This window comes from Mustelus asterias, chromosome 8, assembly GCF_964213995.1.
Source record: "Mustelus asterias chromosome 8, sMusAst1.hap1.1, whole genome shotgun sequence".
NCBI classification, from domain to species: Eukaryota; Metazoa; Chordata; class Chondrichthyes; order Carcharhiniformes; family Triakidae; genus Mustelus; species Mustelus asterias.
The window spans coordinates 102,406,013-102,426,777 of record NC_135808.1 but is presented as its reverse complement, the minus strand read 5'-3'; the positions used below and the strand labels follow the sequence as shown (position 1 = coordinate 102,426,777).

The following is a 20,765-nucleotide window of genomic DNA, read 5'->3' as shown; positions in this document are numbered from 1 at the left end:
AGAATTAGGGGGCATAAGATGGGAACAGAAACTGTCAGGGAAAGGCACTAATGAAAAGTGGAACTTTTTCAAGGAACAAATACTGGGTGTCCTTGATAGCTATGTCCCCGTCAGGCAGGGAAGAAATGGCCGAGTGAGGGAACCATGGTTCACGAAAGAGGTGGAATGTCTTGTGAAAAGGAAGAGGGAAGCTTATGTAGGGATAAGAAAACAAGGTTCAGATGGCTCGATTGAGGGTTACAATTTCGCAAGGAATGAGCTGAAAAAGGGGCTTAGGCGAGCTAGGAGGGGACATGAGAAGTCCTTGGCGGGTCGGATCAAGGAAAACCCCAAGGCTTTTTACTCTTATGTGAGGAATAAAAGAATGACCAGGGTGAGGTTAGGGCCGGTCAAGGACAGTAGTGGGAACTTGTGTATGGAGTCAGTAGAGATAGGCAAGGTGATGAATGAATACTTTTCTTCAGTGTTCACCAAGGAGAGGGGCCATGTTTTTGAGGAAGAGAAGGTGTTACAGGCTAATAGGCTGGAGGAAATAGTTGTTCGGAGGGAGGATGTACTGGCAGTTTTGAATAAACTGAAGGTCGATAAGTCCCCTGGGCCTGATGAAATATATCCTAGCATTCTTTGGGAGGCAAGGGATTGGCTTTGATCTTTGGGTCCTCGCTGTCCATGGGGATGGTGCCAGAGGACTGGAGAGTGGCGAATGTTGTTCCTCTGTTTAAGAAAGGGAATAGAAATGACCCTGGTAATTATAGACCGGTTAGTCTTACTTCGGTGGTTGGTAAATTGATGGAAAAGGTCCTTAGGGATGGGATTTACGACCATTTAAAAAGATGCGGATTAATCCGAGATAGTCAGCACGGATTCATGAAGGGCAAGTCGTGCCTCACAAATTTGATTGAATTTTTTGAGGAGGTAACTAAGTGTGTTGATGAAGGTAGGGCAGTTGATGTCATATACATGGATTTTAGTAAGGCATATGATAAGGTCCCCCATGGTCGGCTTATGATGAAAGTGAGGAGGTGTGGGATAGAGGGAAAGTTGGCCAATTGGATAGGTAATTGGCGGTCTGATCGAAGACAGAGGGTGGTGCTGGATGGAAAATTTTCGGACTGGAGGCAGGTTGCTAGCGAAGTGCCACAGGGATCAGTGCTTGGTCCTCTGCTCTTTGTGATTTTTATTAATGACTTAGAGGAGGGGGCTGAAGGGTGGATCAGTAAATTTGCTGATGACACCAAGATTGGTGGAGTAGTGGATGAGGTGGAGGGCTGTTGTAGGCTGCAAAGAGACATAGATAGGATGCAAAACTGGGCTGAAAAATGGCAAATGGAGTTTAACCCTGATAAATGTGAGGTGATTCATTTTGGTAGGACTAATTTAAATGTGGATTACAGGGTCAAAGGTAGGGTTCTGAAGACTGTGGAGGAACAGAGAGATCTTGGGGTCCATATCCACAGATCTCGAAAGGTTGCCACTCAAGTGGATAGAGCTGTGAAGAAGGCCTATAGTGTGTTAGCTTTTATTAACAGGGGGTTGGAGTTTAAGAGCCGTGGGGTTATGCTGCAACTGTACAGGACCTTGGTGAGACCACATTTGGAATATTGTGTGCAGTTCTGGTCACCTCTCTATAAGAAGGATGCGGAAGCGCTGGAAAGAGTGCAGAGGAGATTTACCAGGATGCTGCCAGGTTTGGAGAATAGGTCTTGAGGAAAGGTTGAGGGAGCTAGGGCTGTTCTCTCTGGAGCGGAGGAGGCTGAGGGGAGACTTAATAGAGGTTTATAAAATGATGAAGGGGATAGATAGAGTGAACGTTCAAAGACTATTTCCTCGGGTGGATGGAGCTATTACAAGGGGGCATAACTATAGGGTTCATGGTGGGAGATATAGGAAGGATATCAGAGGTAGGTTCTTTACGCAGAGAGTGGTTGGGGTGTGGAATGGACTGCCTGCAGTGATGGTGGAGTCAGACACTTTAGGAACATTTAAGTGGTTATTGGATAGGCACATGGAGCACACCAGGATGATAGCGAGTGGGATAGCTTGATCTTGGTTTCAGATAAAGCTCGGCACAACATTGTGGGCCGAAGGGCCTGTTCTGTGCTGTACTGTTCTATGTTCTATGTACATCTCCTTTATATGTAAGAATGATTCTTAAGGGGCTCAAATAGGGTAAATGCTGAGAGGATGTTTCCCCTCATGGAAGAGTCTAGGACCAGAGGGCATAGTCTCAGAATAAAGGGGCACTAATTTAAGTAGGAGATGAGGAGCAATTTCTTACCTCAGAGAGTTGAGAGTCTTTGGAACTCCTTACCACAGGGGGCAGAGTCCCTGTATATATTTAAGGCTGAGATAGATAAATAGATTTGTGATCAGTAAGGGAATCGAGGGTTACTCTCTCACTCTCCTCATATTTACTTACATGCTTATTCCTCATGTTCCCCCACTGTATTGTAATTGTGATTCAACACTCAGTTCATCTTTGTTTCCTGGTATCTCCAAACTATGGAAGCTCTAGGTCTTATTTCCAATGTACCTTTTCATACTGATAGTTAGATATTAACTATTCAATGAATTAAAACTTGCATCTTCATTTGCCTATGCACGTTTTCAAAATGTCTCACAGTCTCCGCATCCCTCAATCTTTCCTTCTATTTGGTCTTTGATCTTTTAAAAACTAAGCTTAATTTACTGCATCATGTTCTTTTCAACCTTGGTGACATCCTACACTTGTACTATTGCATCTTTGCCTCGGTCTCGCAAAAGAAAATATAATCAGCCAGATGAAAATGCTAATCAACATGCTGTTTTGTCTTCGAAACATCAGTAAACAGATTGTAAAGTGCTTTATTAGGATGTCCTAAGGTTGGTGAAAGATGCTTTATAAATGCAAGGAAGGTCCTTTTATGTATCTGTTAAAATGTTTGATAAGACAATACCGCAACAACACCTCTTTAGCAAGTTTGTTTAAAATTCAAAAGAGCAAGAAAAATCAGATTTATTGCAGGTGAAATATGGTAAACAAATTTCGCTCAATAGGCTACGGCTCAAATGGAAGAGAACCTCCAGGAGTTCATCACATCCAGTGCTCCTGAGAATGTGCTGCCACTAGCCGATGGGGTACTCAGCTTTATCCACCATCAGGTTATTGAGTTGGCTCGGGACTGCCTGGCGAAATCCCGAGATGGGCTCATCACCTCCAGATACTTCTTTGAGCTGCAAGCAAACCTGGAGAAGCTACTGCAAGATGTGAGTATCTCGTTCTTTAATATGATGGCATTCTAACTTATTTGTCTATTACTATTAAGTTACGTTAGTTTTTTTCCTCTCTCAAAAACAAAATATGGAAGTCAAACAACAAAACATTCCTGCAGATATAAATAAAAGAATTGCAAATGTTGTGAATTTGCAAAGAAAAATGCAATTGTTTAACTAAAATGTTATCCTCTCTTCCCCTTTGTAGATGCTAATAAATCTGCTATATAGATTTCCAGAAAACTTTGTTCTTGCTGCTGATGTAACTTAATTTTGTTACTTGACCACTAAGTAAAATCCTCATTTCAAACTGCCCAGTTTTTACTGAAATGTAGAAATTCAGCCCCCACCACCCTCCGAACACACCACCACCACCCACATGGAACACATCAAAGACAGCAGTAAAAACCGATTTGCTGTTTTTAAGCATGCTTTATTGCTGCTTGTGTGAAAGCTATTGCTGAAAGGCAGTTAATGGAGACTTGGGGTGAATAAATCTGTGACTGTTGGGCTGATTATGAGATCCACAATTGATGACATTTAACACTTAATAGAGTCATAGAGGTTTCCAGCATGGAAACAGGCCCTTCGGCCCAACTTGTCCATGCCGCCTTTTTTTAAACCCCTAAGCTGATCCCAATTGCTCGCATTTGGCACATATCCCTCTATACCCATCTTACCCATGTAACTGTCTAAATGCTTTTTAAAAGACAAAATTGTACCCGCCTCTACTACTACCCCTGGCAGCTTGTTCCAGATACTCCACCCTCTGTGAAAAAATTGTCCCTCTGGACCCTTTTTTATCTCTCCCCTCTCACTTTAAACCTCTGCCCTCTAGTTTTAGACTCCCACACCTTTGGGAAAAGATATTGACTATCTAGCTGATCTGTGCCCCTCATTATTTTAAAGACCTCTATAAGATCATCCCTCAGCCTTCTACACTGCAGAGAAAAAAGTCCCAGTCTATCCAGCCTCTCTTATAACTCAAACCGTCAAATCCCGGTAGCATCCTCGTAAATCTTTTCTGCACTCTTTCTAGTTTAATAATATCCTTTCTATAATAGGGTGACCAGAACTGTACACAGTATTCCAAGTGTGGCCTTACCAATGTCTTGTACAACTTCAACAAGACCTCCCAACTCCTGTATTCAGTGTTCTGACCAATGAAACGAAGCATGCCGAATGCCTTCTTCACCACTCTGTCCACCTGTGACTCCACTTTCAAGGAGCGGTGAACATGTACCCCTAAATCTCTTTGTTCTGTAACTCTCCCCAACGCCCTACCATTAACTGAGTAAGTCCTGCCCTGGTTAATCTACCAAAATGCATCACCTCGCATTTATCTAAACTCCATCTGCCATTCGTCAGCCCACGGGCCCAATTGATCAAGATCCCGTTGCAATCAGAGAACTTTCTTCACTGTCCACTCTGCCACCAATCTTGGTGTCATCTGCAAACTTACTAACCATGCCCCCTATATTCTTATCCAAATCGTTAATGTAAATGACAAATAACAGTGGACCCAGCACTGACCCTGAGGCACACTGCTGGTCACAGGCCTCCAGTTTGAAAAACAACCCTCTACAACCAATTTTGTACCCTGGATCCCGTGAGATTTAACCTTATGCAACAACCTACCACGCGGTACCTTGTCAAAGGCCTTGCTAAAGTCCATGTAGACAACATAAGCTGCACTGCCCTCATCTACCTTCTTGATTACCCCTTCAAAAAACTGTCAAATTTGTGAGACATGATTTTCCACCAACAAAGCCATGCTGACTATCCCTAATCAGTCCTTGTGTCTCTAAATGCCTGTAGATCCTGTCTCTCAAAATACCTTCCAACAACTTACCCACCACAGATGTGAGGCTCACTGGCCTGTAGTTTCCAGGCTTTTCCCTGCAACCCTTTTTAAACAAAGGCACAACATTTGTCACCCTCCAATCTTCAGACACCTCACCCGTGACTATCAATGATTCAAATATCTCTGCTAGGGGACCTGCAATTTCCTCCCTAGCCTCCCACAATGTCCTGGGTACACTTCATCAGGCCCCAGAGATTTATCTACCTTGATGCGCTTTAAGACTTCCAGCACCTCTTTCTGTGTAATATGTACACTCCTCAAGACATCACTATTTATTTCCCCAAGTTCCCTAACATCCATGCTTTTCTCAGCAGTAAATACTGATGAGAAATATTCATTTAGGATCTCACCCATCTCTTCTAGATCTGCACATAGATAACCTTGTTGATCCTTAAGAGGCTCTACTCACTCCCTTGTTACTCTTTTGCCCTTTATGTATTTGCGGAAGCTCTTTGGATTCTCCTTTGCCTTATCTGCCAAAACAACCTCGTATCCCCTTTTTGCCCTCCTGATTTCTCTCTTAACTCTACTCCTAAACCCCCTATATTGTTCAAGGGATTCACTTGATCCTAGCTGCCTATGCATGTCATGTGCCTCCTTCTTCTTCTTGACCAGGGCCTCAATATCCCAAGCCATCCAGGGTTCCCTACTTCGGCCAGCCTTGCCCTTCATTCTAAGAGGAACATGCTTACCCTGAATCCTGGCTAACACACTTTTGAAAGCCTCCCATTACCAGACGTCCCTTTGCTTTCTCACAGACTCCCCCAATTAACGTTTGAAAGTTCCTGCCTGATACCATCAAAATTAGCCTTGCCCCAATGTAGAATTTTAACTTTTGGTGCATGAAAATGATGCCATGTGAATACTGTGTAGCTCTTTCAATAATTATGTAAGCACAAACATTATAAACTTTCCATTTGCAACCTTTAAAATTGTGAAATCGCTTAATTCAGGTGTTGCCTAACCTAGTCATTGCAAGCTGTGGCCTGCACTAGGAATCAGTTGGTACATAATGCATGCTGCAGTGTGTAACATATTACTATCTTGTTGCCAGACCAAAGATAGCTCAAGGCTCTTAGATTGTTGTATACTCCACAATCTGTCTTTAAGTATTAGACAATAGGATAGCAGATAGAGATTTTGTGTCAGTTCAAGTGCAATATACATTTATAAGGCACCTGCAACATATTAAAACATCCAAAGTTATTCACAGGAACATTATCAGGCAAATATTAAGAGGTACACAAGAAACCAGAGTTGGGGGAAGGCAGAGTTCTTTGAATTATAGGGCAAACGGAGGTTACAAAGCTAGAAAGAGGTGAAACCACGAAGAGGTTTGAACACTGGAATGAATATTTTTAAAATCGAGGCATTACTGGACTAGGAGTTTGTGGAGGTCACTGGGTGATGATTGAATGCGTATGTTATGAGTTAGAATATGGACAGCATAGTTTGAATGATCTTAAATTTGTGGAGAATGGAAGATGGGAAGCCAGCCTGGCGAGCATTACAATAGTCAAGTATAGATTTAACAATGAGTAAATAAGTGTTTCAGCAGCAAGTAGGCTGAGGCAGCGGCAAAGCCTGGCAATGTTAGAGGTGAAAATAAGTGACCTGGGTTTTGCAAAGTATATGGGATTCAAGAAATCAGTTCAGAACTGAATTGAAGACCAAAGCTGGGATCCGAAACAGTCTATGGCTGTCCTCCTCACTATTTACCACCCTACCAATTTTTGTGTCATCCACAAATGTCTTGATCATCCCCTACTACCTTTAAGTCTAAATAATTAGTATACACCACAAAAACCAAGGGGCCCAGCTTCGAGCCCTGCCAAACCCCACTGGAAACAGACTTCCAGTCACAGAAACATCAGCCTCTGCTTCCTGCCTTTCAGCCAGTTTTGGATCCAATGTGCTACTTTGCCTTGGATCCCATGGGCCCTTATTTTCTTGACCAGTGTGCCATGAGGGACCTTCTCAAAGCCTTGCAAAATACCATACAGACTACATAAAATGCATTACCCTCATCAACACTCCTGGTTACCTCATCAAAAAATTTGATTAAATTTGTCAAACCCAACCTTCCCTTAACAAATCCACACTGACTATCCCTGAGTACCCATGTCTAGCCAAATGCAGATGTATTCTTCTCTCAGAATTCTTTCTAGTAACTTCCCCACTTTGAAGTTAGATTGATTGGCCTTTAATTTCCTGGTCTGTCCCTACCTCCCCTTTTTACTAATGGGGCAATGTTAGTAGTCCTCCAGTCCTCTGGCACCTCACCTATGTAAGAAGTTTAACAACACCAGGTTAAAGTCCAACAAGTTTATTTGGTAGCAAAAGCCACACAAGCTTTCGGAGCTCCAAGCCCCTTCTTCAGGTGAGTGGGAATTCTGTTCACAAACGGCATATAAAGACACAGACTCAATTTACATGAATAATGGTTGGAATGCGAATACTTACAACTAATCAAGTCTTTAAGAAACAAAACAATGGGAGTGGAGAGAGCATCAAGACAGGCTAAAAAGATGTGTATTTTCTCCAGACAAGACAGCCAGTGAAACTCTGCAGGTCCAGGCAAGCTGTGGGGGTTACAAATAGTGTGACATGAATCCAATATCCCGGTTGAGGCCGTCCTCGTGTGTGCGGAACTTGGCTATCAGTTTCTGCGCAGCGACTCTGCGCCGTCGTGTGTCGTGAAGGCTGCCTTGGAGAACGCTTACCCGAATATCAGAGGCCAAATGCCCGTGACCGCTGAAGTGCTCCCCAACAGGAAGAGAACAGTCTTGCCTGGTGATTGTCGAGCGGTGTTCATTCATCCGTTGTCGCAGCGTCTGCATAGTTTCCCCAATGTACCATGCCTCGGGACATCCTTTCCTGCAGCGTATTAGGTAGACAACGTATCAGGTAGACAACTCTTGCAACTCGGCCAACGTTGTCTACCTGATACGCTGCAGGAAAGGATGTCCCGAGGCATGGTACATTGGGGAAACTATGCAGACGCTGCGACAACGGATGAATGAACACCACTCGACAATCACCAGGCAAGACCATTCTCTTCCTGTTGGGGAGCACTTCAGCGATCACGGGCATTCGGCCTCTGATATTCGGGTAAGCGTTCTCCAAGGCGGCCTTCACGACACACGACGGCGCAGAGTCACTGAGCAGAAACTGAAAGCCAAGTTCCGCACACACGAGGACGGCCTCAACCGGGATATTGGGTTCATGTCACACTATTTGTAACCCCCACAGCTTGCCTGGACCTGCAGAGTTTCACTGGCTCTCTTGTCTGGAGACAATACACATCTTTTTAGCCTGTCTTGATGCTCTCTCCACTCACGTTGTTTGTATCTTAAAGACTTGATTAGCTGTAAGTATTCGCATTCCAACCATTATTCATGTAAACTGAGTCTGTGTCTTTATATGCCCTGTTTGTGAACAGAATTGCCACTCGCCTGAAGAAGGGGCTTGGAGCTCCGAAAGCTTGTGTGGCTTTTGCTACCAAATAAACCTGTTGGACTTTAACCTGGTGTTGTTAAACTTCTTACTGTGTTTACCCCAGTCCAACGCCGGCATCTCCACATCACCTCACCTATGGCCAGTGAGGATTTGAAAATTACTATCAATGTCCCTGGTATCTCCTCCCTTCCCTCTCTCAACACCCTGGAATACATCTCATCAGGGCCTGAAGATTTATCCACTTTTAAGACTGCTGAACCTGCTCGTACCTCCTCTCTCTGTTAGTTTCTTCTAACATTTCACAGTCCTCCACACTGATATCTGCACCTGCAGTGTCCTCCAATGTGCAGACTGACCAATGCAAAGTATTCATTGAGGACTATGTCTACGACTTTCGGGTCTGCATACGCTTTACTTAATTGGTCCCTGATTGGCCGTACTTTTTTGCTAGTTCTTCTCTTGTTCTTTATATAGTTAAAAAAAACCCTTTGGGATTTTCTTTATTCTACCCGCCAAAGCTTTTTCATGCACTTTCCTAATTTCCTTTTAAGTTCTCACCTGCACTTTTTATACTCCTCCACGGACTCTGCTGCATTGAGTCCTCGGTTTTTTCCATGAGTTTCTCTTTTTTCCTTAATCTTGAGCCTGCACTCTCCGTCTGCGAGATCGCCAGCAGGGATCTTGAGATTTGGTGAAACCCAGAAATCATAAATCTCGTTGGCGAGATCACGATTTCCAATTTTCGCTGCCCCTTGATGGCGTCATAATCCGGTTATTGCCCAGAATGGGCGAGAGACTGATTTCATTCATTTTAATTTAATTAAACACCTCCCTCACCAGATATTTCCTCTTCCCAATTAAACTTTCAAATTGTGGGATCCCCCTCGGGATGCAAAGGTCAATATAGCCCCCAGGGGAGAGGTTCATGGTAGGCAGTGTCCTGGCAATGCCCCTCTTGCTAGCTCTCCTTGAAGGCCTCCCACTGCTCTGGCATAGTTTTTATCTGCAAGTGACTGCTCCCAGTCAACTTGGGCAAAATTGTGTCTTAACTGAATAAATTTAGCCTTTCCCCAGTTAAGACCTTTTATTCCAAGCCCATCCTTATCCTTTTCCATAACTATCCTAAATTAAATTATGGTCACTATGTAAAAATGCTCACCTATTAATATGCCTTCTACCTGCCTGGGCTCATTTCTGAACATTAGATCTAGAATTGCCCCCTCCTTTGTTGGGCTTTCTACATTCTGGCTAAGAAAGTTCTCCTGGATACAATTTAAGAATTTTGCTCCCTCCCTACCTTGCACACTGAAACTCTCCCAGTTAATATTTGGTAGTTAAACTCCCTTACTGTTACTGCCTTATTATTCCTGTACATTTCTGAAGTTTTATGTTATTTTTGGATGTCTGGGGAAAGAATACATCTCCATTGTTATTTTCAAAGTGTTATTCACTCATGAAATTATTATTTCATTTCTGATGATGCTTCCTTAGATGAGGGAAAATACAGAAATGTGTTATGAGGCTAAGAATCTCAGCAAATACACCTTGTATGATAAACAGTGTGTTAATGGTGAGCCTTTGGAGAAATTCAGAAACAAAATTTGGAGAGGGGGAAAGCTGCTCAGCTTTGCTTTCTTGTTAATTTAAACCAGCTGCAAAGAACATCATCTGCATTACACAGTTATGGTCTGTGAAAAAATTTGGAATAGATATTTGGAATATTTCCCATTGTAGCACCATTTTGTCCCTCAAGGATCTATCCTTGGCTCCCTATTTCTTCTCTGCATGCTGCTTTTCAGTGACATTATCCAAAAACAGACCACGTTCCACATATATGCTTTGTTTTCCAATTAACTGAAGAATTATTTTGAACTGTACTCCCCACTAATTCCTCAATCTGCCAGTGGTTAGTTTTGCTGCTATGGTGCAAAATACAGAACGTTAATTTGGAAGCCAAAAAATATACAGATTTTAAAAACCAGCAGTAATAAGTGGGAAGTTTTGTTTTACAGAGAAAATTTGAAGCTGAACAATGTGTTTAAGGAAAAAGATGTCTGTTTGTTTTCTCTTTGAAACACATTTACCACAACTCTCCGTTTACCTGGTTTGAGTCTGTTTAGGATGGAGCATGGTAGGGACCTGGAGAGGGAGGGGGTCTGGTGTGTCATTTTAATTTCATGCTTCAGTGATTACTTGTGGTGACGGATGGTCTTTCAGACACAGTATAACTTGCCATGGTAGATTGTTCTGCTGGTGATTATGTCATTGGGATTCACTGTGTATAGGAATGACATAGGCATTCCTTAGACAAACATGACATCACCTTCAGGCGCTAATGATTGTGTGCTGCTTAACTTGCAGACACCAATTGAGGTTTTAGTATGTACTGCAGCATGTTTCAAAAGGGGCTTAGACTGCATCAAAGCAACATGTCTAGGTTATCTTTTGAGCAAGATAATATCTTGCAACGAATTGTGGAGCATCAGAAGTGTGCACGGTTTTTGGCAGACGCGGTGTTACAAGTTGAGTCCCTCTCTTCTGTTCTTACTAAAGACCTTATTTTTAAGACAAGAGGACAGTGTGTCGAGTTTCTATTGTTGCGGTAATAAATTCTGCGCTGGCTTAATGCATGTCTTGTTGAAATGTTAATGTGACTTTTATTTTACAGGCCCACGAGCGGTCAGAGAGTTCAGAGGTAGCATTTGTGACCCAGCTGGTGAAGAAGCTGATGATCATTATTGCTCGCCCAGCACGGCTGCTTGAGTGTCTGGTGAGAGTAATCTTTCATGTACCTATTACTTGCATGTCGATCAATAAAATATGTATGCGCAGAATTGAAGCGGGAAGGTTAATAAGTATTCAAGGCCAACCAGATCATTATAATCTTGCTTATATCTTGTTGCATTTAAATTGCATTATGAAATAATATGGATAGTAAACATTAGTTTAGGGTTCATGTAGTAATCCTTTAAATGTATTAGTGGGGTGATATTTTGACTGTAAATTGCTCTAAAATATTACGAAGTGCGATGAAACGACAAGATTCTGCAGCTGTCCCAGGCTTCCAACTTGCCAAGCTTCCCTGTGAATCTCATGAAGCAGCTCTTAAATCGAATCTGCATTCATTATAAATGAATTTGTCACAAAACACTGCAGAAATGTGTGTTACATTGATCCATCCCAAAGAAGCAATTCTTAACTGTGTCACAAAATAGATTTGTAGAGATGGGTGAGCAGGTGAATACAAAATGACTGTGCTGTGTTCAGATAATGCTACTTGAGGCTCTTGTTAGCAGCTTTCAAACAAGCAAGGTTAAAAGAAAAAGTCACAGTATTAACAGAGGGAGCACCAGGCATATGAATGTCCTGTCTATCAGTGCGTCACCAACGATTTCAAATCAAAATTATGGTCAAGAAAATTATGCATCAATCTGAATGTTTTGGATCAGATGGCAGATTGTCATTTTTACATGATTTAAGTATTTCTGCCATAAATTATCTTGGTGATTTGGCAATTTGGTTGCTCAGTTGCCTGTACTTAGTATTTTGCTCATTATAAAGGACAGAAGTGTGATCGTTCAGAGTAACTGCCAACTTATGATTTATTGGCTAGCCAAGGAAGCATACACTAACATGTATAAAAACCTTTAGGAAAATTTACCGAGGTGTTAGGAAGGACCACATATTATTTACAAATAGTTTTGAGTTTCCACATTACATATTTAAATTTCTCTCTAGCTTTTTTTTTTAGAAGTGAACTTTTCCAGCTTTTTCTTAAAATGAAGATGGGTGCTGATTTTAAAAGGTCAAACAGACCCATCAGTGAAAGTGTTAAAAAGATTAGCTGGTCACACAAATTGCTGAGCCTTTGGTGAAAGGGGCCACTCTTCCGAAGGAAAGTGGCCAAGCCTGTTCATCCTTTCCTGATGGGCATAACCTCACGTTTCTGATGGCACTTTTGGAAATCTCTTTTTTTTCTCTTCACTAGTTACATCCTTCTTTATAAAATAGCATCCAGAATCGCAAAAAATTCTCCACTTGTGCTCTAAGCAAAGTTCGATACAGGTTTAGCATAAATAAGTGGTAGGTTTGCCTTTTTAAAAAGATCCTAGAAACTGTCTTTGATGATGTGTGTATTTTTCAGAACCTATTGTTCTCTATCCCATTTAGATTCTTTAATATGACCACCTTATTTTCCTTGCTAAAATATAACTCTTGTCTATGTTGAAATTCATTTGTCAAAGATATGCCCGTTCTGCAACTTTATTAATGTTGTCTTGGAATTTGCTGTAGCCCTCCTTAATATTGAAAATCCCTCCTGCCCCACAACTTGGTGCCATCTGCAAATTTAGAAGTTGTGGTTTTGATCCCAAAGCCTAAATTTTTAATACAAATTGTGAATGGTGGTTCCAGAACTGAATGTTGTGAGGACTGCACTTTCCACTTTCTGAATAGCTACCCTTTACTGCTGCTTTCTGTCTTCAGGCTAGCTAGCTAATCTTTCTGCTTAAGTATGCATGTTCTCACTTTATCTGTCGGTCTATTATGTCGCACCTTTCGCAAATCTAAATGAGATGTTCTCAAGTTGTGGTCCACGGTGGTCCTCCATGTGGTCCATGGGCTGGTTCAAAATACACGTCACTGATGCACATTGCTAGGGCCGTAAGGAAGTTCTATGAGGATGAAAAGTATTAGATTACATATTGGAAGCTTTGGTGAAAGAAGTAATGGAAATTCAGAGGTGCACTGACCATAGCAACTTCAATATGAAAGAAAGATGTGGAAAGTTGCAGTGAAAGAGCACAATTGGAGAATCTCTTGGCTGGTTCTGTGGGAGGGATGCTGGAAAGATAATGGCAAGCTTCAGGAAGGACATGGGCAAGGATGACCATTAAGAGAACAATACTTACCCCAAATAAAATATAATAAATATACATTTATTTGCATTTAATAGGACTTTCTTATTCTTGAGTTATCAGTTGGAAGTACAATTTTCTGTTAATAGGTCCAACTGCTATTATGTGCAACAAGTTTTTCTCTGCAGTTCTCTCTTATGATGGGAAAGGGAGATTTAAAACATAAAACTCCGCTATTAAGATCATTTGACTGATAGACAGGAGAGATTTTACTAAGAAACAATACTTTTAATTTTCTTTGTCCTTATTTAACTGTCAATGGTGATATTAGACCTCCATTATGATGATAATCGCAAAATACAATGTTATGGAATACTGAGGTGAGGAATTTTAAAAGGTTTGTTACTTCATCGCAACCCAATGATTTTAAAAAAGTATGTTTGCAAACTCTCCCCAACATCACATTTGGGGGGGGGGGGTTACTCCAGTGATAACTGGGGATTCCTCTTGGAAAGGTTTACCCTACTGTTGTCGAGAAGGGCTAACTTTGGACACTTCTGCCAGTGTTACCCTCTTTGTTACACTGAAAGAGTTAGATTAAATAAAAGCAAATCTAACTTCAGCATAACTTTTAAAGACTGAGACCGAGCCCCACATGGGGCATCTCCCTCACCCTGACCTGAATCCATAACACAGCTAGTGCCATGAAAAGGAGGCTTGTCCTTCCTCACTGCACTCTATTTGCACCATGCTGGTGCAACCGGAGGCGCACTTCACTGCTCCTGTCTCCCCTATCCTTAGTGAGGAAGATCGGATGAGATGGGGCTTTGGATTTACAACAAAGGTAAGTCCCGCCTGTGTGGCAGTCTGACGCTTGTTGCCACTCCGAGGAAGTTACAGACCTTTTCAAGTAAGCAAAACCTGCCGAACTTTATAAGGGAAATGGCAAGATAGTTGGTGCGAAACACCTGCTGCATTTTGTAGTGAGTTCTTGGGATAATGCAATTTAAAACTGACAACCAATTGCACAGTCCAGAGAGTCTGGCTTCTACTCCTCCCAACATTTTCATTTCATTAAATGTATTATCATGCTTTGTATTGGTGGGGATCAACAAACTGTGATGAAGCATCTTGGCAAGACTAATTTCAGCTTCATTAGTACAGACTCTGGCAGGGAATTTGAGGTTTATTGATTCTGTTAAAGATGAATAGAAAGGCTGTTGATTTTTGCAATGGATTAGCCTCTCGGGGGATTTGAACTGTTCAAACTGATGGTTTAGGTCCCTGTGTGTTCATCGGTGATTTAAAAAAAAGTGCAGCAGGCTCATTGTTACGATCAAAAAGATGTGACTGTTTTGGCACTCAAAGCCTCTACACAGCTCACCATTTTAATAGGCACTTCATTAAGCCTTTCCTAAAGTTAAAGAGCACATAAATGGTGAAGCTAACTTTTGCAGGCAAAATTACACGCATTAGTGAAAGTCTAATGTTTTCTATAAAGGTTTGCTCAGACCACGTTGCATGCTGTAGAATTCTTGATTGTGTTGCAGAAAATTCAGGAAAGCTAAATGAATGTAGCCTATTCCACCATATTTGCTGAATTATAGAGTTGTAGAATAAGGATGTACACAAACCTTTATAAGAGTGGTTAAAAGCAAATTACTGCAGATGCTGGAATCTGAAACCAAAAGAGAAAATGCTGGAAAATCTCAGCAGGTCTGGCAGCATCTGTAAGGAGAGAAAAGAGCTGACGTTTCGAGCTTTGACAAAGGGTCATCTGGACTCGAAACGTCAGCTCTTTTCTCTCCTTACAGATGCTGCCAGACCTGCTGAGATTTTCCAGCATTTTCTCCTTTGCTTTATAATAGTGGTCTTGTATTCAGAATGTCTTTGTAATTCTAGTGATGTACAGGTCAGGTACTAGAGAGTACCCCAGTGGCTGTGCCCCTTAAAAATAAGTACTCCTGTTTAAGTACTGTTGCGGGGAGCAGCCTACCTGGGGGAAGCAACAGTGGCCGTGCCTCCGGCGCAGAGTCCGGCCCGGCAGCTCAGAAGGGTAGGGAAAGGGAGGATGAGCAAACTGACCACAGCACCAAGGTACAGAGAGCCGTCCAAGTGGGGGGAGAAACAAAAAATGTAGTAGAAATTGGGGATAGTACACTTTTGGATGCTGTTGGGTGGGGGTGGGGGGGGGGGGGGGGAACTTAGCAGGGGTAAGCCATGATGTACAGGTCACTGGCTCAGAGTCTGTCCTTGTGGCTCAGAAGGGAAGAGGGGAGAGGAGTAGAGGATTAGTCATTGGGGACTCCATAGTTAAAGGGACAGATAGGAGATTCTGCGGGAACGAGAGAGACTCGCGGTTGGTGTGTTGCCTCCCAGGAGCCACAGTCCACGATGTCTCGGATCGTGTTTTCGAAATCCTTAAGGGGGAGGGGACCAGCCCCAAGTTGTGGTTCACATAGGCACTCAAGACATAGGTAGGAAAAGGGATGGGGATGTAAGGCAGAAATTCAGGGAGTTAGGGTGGAAGCTTAGGGCAAGAACAAACAAAGTTATCTCTGGTTTGTTACCCGTGCCACGTGATAGTGAGGAGAGGAATAGGGAGAGAGAGCAGTTAAACACGTGGTTACAGGGATGGTGCAGGAGGGAGGGATTCAGATACCTGGAAATTTGGGGCTCTTTCTGGGGTAGGTGGGACCTCTACAAACAGGATGGTCTGCACTTGAACCAGAGAGGTACCAATATCTTGGGGGGGAAATTTGCTAATGCTCTTCGGGAAGGTTTAAACTAATTCAGCAGGTGGGTGGGAACCTGAATTGTAGCCCTGGTGTTCAGGAGGTTGAGAGTAGTGAGGTCATGGATGAGGTTTCAGAGTCGTAGGAGTGTACTGGCAGGCAGGAAGGCGGTTTGAAGTGTGTATACTTCAACGCCAGGAGCATCCGGAATAAGGTGGGTGAGCTTGCAGCATGGGTTGGTACCTGGGATTTCGATGTTGTGGCCATCTCGGAGACATGGATAGAGCAGGGACAGGAATGGTTGTTGCAGGTTCCGGGGTTTAGATGTTTCAGTAAGTGCAGGGAAGGTGGTAAAAGAGGGGGAGGTGTGGCATTGTTAGTCAAGGACAGTATTATGGTGGCAGAAAGGACATTTGATGAGGACTCGTCTACTGAGGTAGTTTGGGCTGAGGTTAGAAACAGGAAAGGAGAGGTCACCCTGTTGGGAGTTTTTTATAGACCTCCGAAAAGTTCCAGAGATGTAGAGGAAAAGATTGCAAAGATGATTCTGGATAGGAGCGAAAGTAACAGGGTAGTTGTACTGGGGGACTTTAACTTTACAAATATTGACTGGAAAAGCTATAGTTCAAGTACTTTAGAGGGGTCAGTTTTTGTCCAATGTGTGCAGGAAGGCTTCCTGACGCAGTATGTAGATAGGCCAACAAGAGGCGAGGCCACATTGGATTTGGTACTGGGTAATGAAGCAGGCCAGGTGTTAGATTTGGAGGTAGGGGAGCACTTTGGTGACAGTGACCACAATTCGATTATGTTTACCTTAGCAATGGAAAAGGATAGGTATATACCAAAGGGCAAGAGTTATAGCTGGGAGAAAGGAAATTATGATGCGATTAGGTGAGATTTAGCTGGCATAGGTTGGGGAAGGAAACTGCAGGGGATGGGCACAATTGTAATGTGAAACTTGTTCAAGGAACAGCTACTACGTGTCCTTGATAAATATGTACCTGTCAGGCAGGGAGGAAGCAGACGTGTGAGGGAACCGTGGTTTTTTAAGGATGTTGAATCTCTTGTGAAGAGGAAGAAGGAGACTTATGTTAAGATGAGACGTGAAGGCTCAGTTAGGGCACTTGAGAGTTACAAGTTAGCCAGGAAGGACCTAAAGAAAGAGTTAAGAAGAGCCAGGAGGGGACATGAGAAGTCTTTGGCAGGTAGGATCAAGGAAAACCCTAAAGCTTTCTATAGGTATGTCAGGAGTAAAAGAATGACTAGGGTAAGATTAGGGCCAGTGAAGGACAGTAGTGGGAAGTTGTGCGTGGAGTCTGAAGAGATAGGAGAGGCACTAAATGAATATTTTTCGTCGGTATTCACACTGGAGAGGGACAGTGTTGTCGAGGGGAGTACTGAGATGCAGGCTATTGGACTGGATGGGATTGATGTTCATAAGGAGGAGGTGTTAGCAATTCTGGAAAGGGTAAAAATAGATAAGTCCCCATGGCCGGATGGGATTTATCCTAGGATTCTCTGGGAGGCTAGAGAGGAGATTGCAAAGCCTTTGGCTTTGATCTTTGTGTCATCATTGTCTACAGGAACAGTGCCAGAAGACTGGAGGATAGCAAATGTTGTCCCCTTGTTCAAGAAGGGGAGTAGGGACAACCCTGGTAATTATAGACCGGTGAGCCTTACTTCTGTTGTGGGCAAAGTATTGGAAAGGATTATAAGAGATAGGATTTATAATCACCGAGAAAGGAATAATTTGATTCGGGATAGTCAGCACGGTTTTGTGAAGGGTAGGTCGTGCCTCACAAACCTTATTGAGTTCTTTGAGAAGGTGACCAAAGAGGTTGATGAGGGTAAAGCGGTTGATGTGGTGTATATGGATTTTAGCAAAGCGTTTGATAAGGTTCCCCATGGTAAGCTTTTGCAGAAAATACAGACACATGGGATTGAGGGTGATTTAGTGGTTTGGATCAGGAATTGGCTAGCTGTAAGAAAACAGAGGGTGGTGATTGATGGAAAATATTCATCCTGGAGTTCAGTTACTAGTGGTGTACTGCAAGGATCTGTTTTGGGGCCACTGCTGTTTGTCATTTTTATTAATGACCTGGATGAGGGCGTGGAAGGATGGATTAGTAAATTTGCGGATGACACTAAAGTCGGTGGCGTTGTAGACAGTGCGGAGGGAAGTGGCAGGTTACAGAGGGATATAGATAAGCTGCAGAGCTGGGCTGAGAGGTGGCAAATGGAGTTTAATGCGGAAAAGTGTGAGGTGATTCACTTTGGAAGGAGTAACAGGAATACAGAGTACTGGGCTAATGGTAAGATACTTGGTAGTGTGGATGAACAGAAGGATCTGGATGTCCATGTGCATAGATCCCTGAAAGTTGGCACCCAGGTTGATAGGGTTGTGAAGAAGGTGTACGGTGTGTTAGCTTTTATTGGTAGAGGGATTGAGTTTCGGAGCCAGGAGATCATGCTGCAACTGTACAAAACTCTGGTGTGGCCGCATTTGGAGTATTGCGTACAGTTCTGGTCGCCGCATTATAGAAAAGATGTGGAAGTGTTGGAAAGGGTGCAGAGGAGATTTACCAGGATGTTGCCTGGTATGGTGGGAAAATCGTATGAGGAAAGGCTGAGGGGCTTGAGGTTTTTGTTAGAAGAAGGTTAAGAGGTGACTTAATAGAAGCATACAAGATGATCAGAGGATTAGATCGGGTGGATAGTGAGAGCCTTTTTCCTCGGATGGTGATGGCTAGCACGAGGGGACATAGCTTTAAATTGAGGGGTGAGAGATATAGGACAGATGTTAGAGGTAGGTTCTTTACTCAGAGAGTAGTAAGGGTGTGGAATGCCCTGCTTGCAGCAGTAGTGGACTCGTCAACATTAAGAGCATTCAAATGGTTATTGGATAAACATATGGATGATATTGGAATAGTGTAGGTTAGATGGGCTTTAGATTGGTTCCACTGGTCGGCGCAACATCGAGGGCCGAAGGGCTTGTACTGCGCTGTAATGTTCTATGTACATACGGTATGTTGTAGTAATTGAGCAAGTTAAGGTTTCATTTGTCTTGGATATTCTGAAATACATAATCCAGATATGAGAGAGGATGTGGGGAAAGGTATCTTAATCTCTCGGTTTGTGTTCTAGCAATCTCTTTACAGTTTCTGGTGAATTATGGCCATTTATTATTTTTCCTCCTGTCCTGTTGTGTTGTATAGATTGGTGAGATTCCAGTTGGATTCCTTTCAAATCTGAGATTTGTTTTGGCACTTTTAGCTTCCCCAAAAATGATTTAAACTGTATTTCATATTATATGTCTTTTGTTCCAGCACTCCATATTTTAAGTATGGATAGTTTTTATGTTAAGTTGTAACAGTACAAAACATTTTCTTTAATCATGTTTGCTGTTATATTAGTTAAAAGCTTATGTCTTATGCATGATACCTATATTGCGGTGTCAAACGGGGCAATATATCAATTGCTGGTAGGGTTTCCAGTCCTAAAAATGTTTGAGAAAATATGGAAAAATTCGCAGAAAGCAGAGAATTTGACAATAGCTTCACATTTTCTCATTTGCCATAGTCCTATTTGATCCAAGTTGAAACTTTTAATGAAGTTTGTTTTGCGTTTGTAGGAGTTTGATCCTGAGGAATTCTACCATTTGTTGGAAGCAGCTGAAGGCCATGCCAAAGAAGGACAAGGAATCAAGACTGATATTCCCCGTTACATCATCAGTCAGCTGGGGCTCACCAGGGATCCCTTGGAGGGTAGGTAATTTTACTGAAAAGGCAAAAATACTGACCCAGTACTAGGGAGCATGTTTGTGAAAGATCTGGAGATTAACCATTAAAGCACTTTTAGTGCTGAATGCAGTCTACAGTAATGATCAGATTAAAATTGAATATCGTATTGTTAATGGTATTGTACAAATTTCAATTGATAAGAATATCTCATGCACAAAACGTGTTTTGAATGTCGTTAGCACTTGTTCGGAACTATCTCAGCAGCAAACTTATAGGTTTGAGATTTTTGTCCCCTGGCTATGCATGCAAACCATGATCTCATCCCAAAATAGTTCCATTTGTCACTTCTCACTTTCTCCTATTTTATCCTCCCTTTCTGTCTATAATGTCTTTTTGTACTTTTTGTTTCCTTTCATCTTAACCTACCTAACACTATTGTTTTGCTGCTGCCATTACTGAGTTGTTTTGTCTTCATTTCGGAAGGTTGAGAGCACAAGATTGATCCAGAGGTGCCATTGTGCCGCAGTATCCATTGTGAAAGTTCTTTACCTATAAAATAATACATTCACTTGATCTGTGGAAAGCAATAAAGCTCAATCAAACCACTAGGTCATAATAACAGTAGCTCCCAATTTTGCCCAATATTCCCCAGAACTTTAAGAGCATTACAAGGGTTGCATTTATTCTTGGGTATTGGGACCCAAAGTTGATCCATGTGGTATTTGGATAATCGGGTAAACTCTGGGAATTCTTTCCCAACATCTGGAACTTTCATGTACATTTTAGATTAACAGTTACATATAAGTATTTATTCCACTAAACTGCTCGTGTCAGTCTTATCCATCACTTTACAAGGGTT

At 42.4% G+C, this 20,765-nt stretch overlaps 1 protein-coding gene across 1 annotated transcript in view; it reads left to right on the top strand.

The window, feature by feature from the left end:
- The window catches only part of mast2 (microtubule associated serine/threonine kinase 2), a 409,139-nt gene that overhangs the window by 344,494 nt on the left and 43,880 nt on the right, over positions 1-20,765 (top strand). The window contains 3 exon segments of the mRNA XM_078218609.1: positions 3,037-3,246; positions 11,244-11,345; positions 19,798-19,930. Coding sequence (XP_078074735.1) covers positions 3,037-3,246; positions 11,244-11,345; positions 19,798-19,930 — 445 coding nt within the window.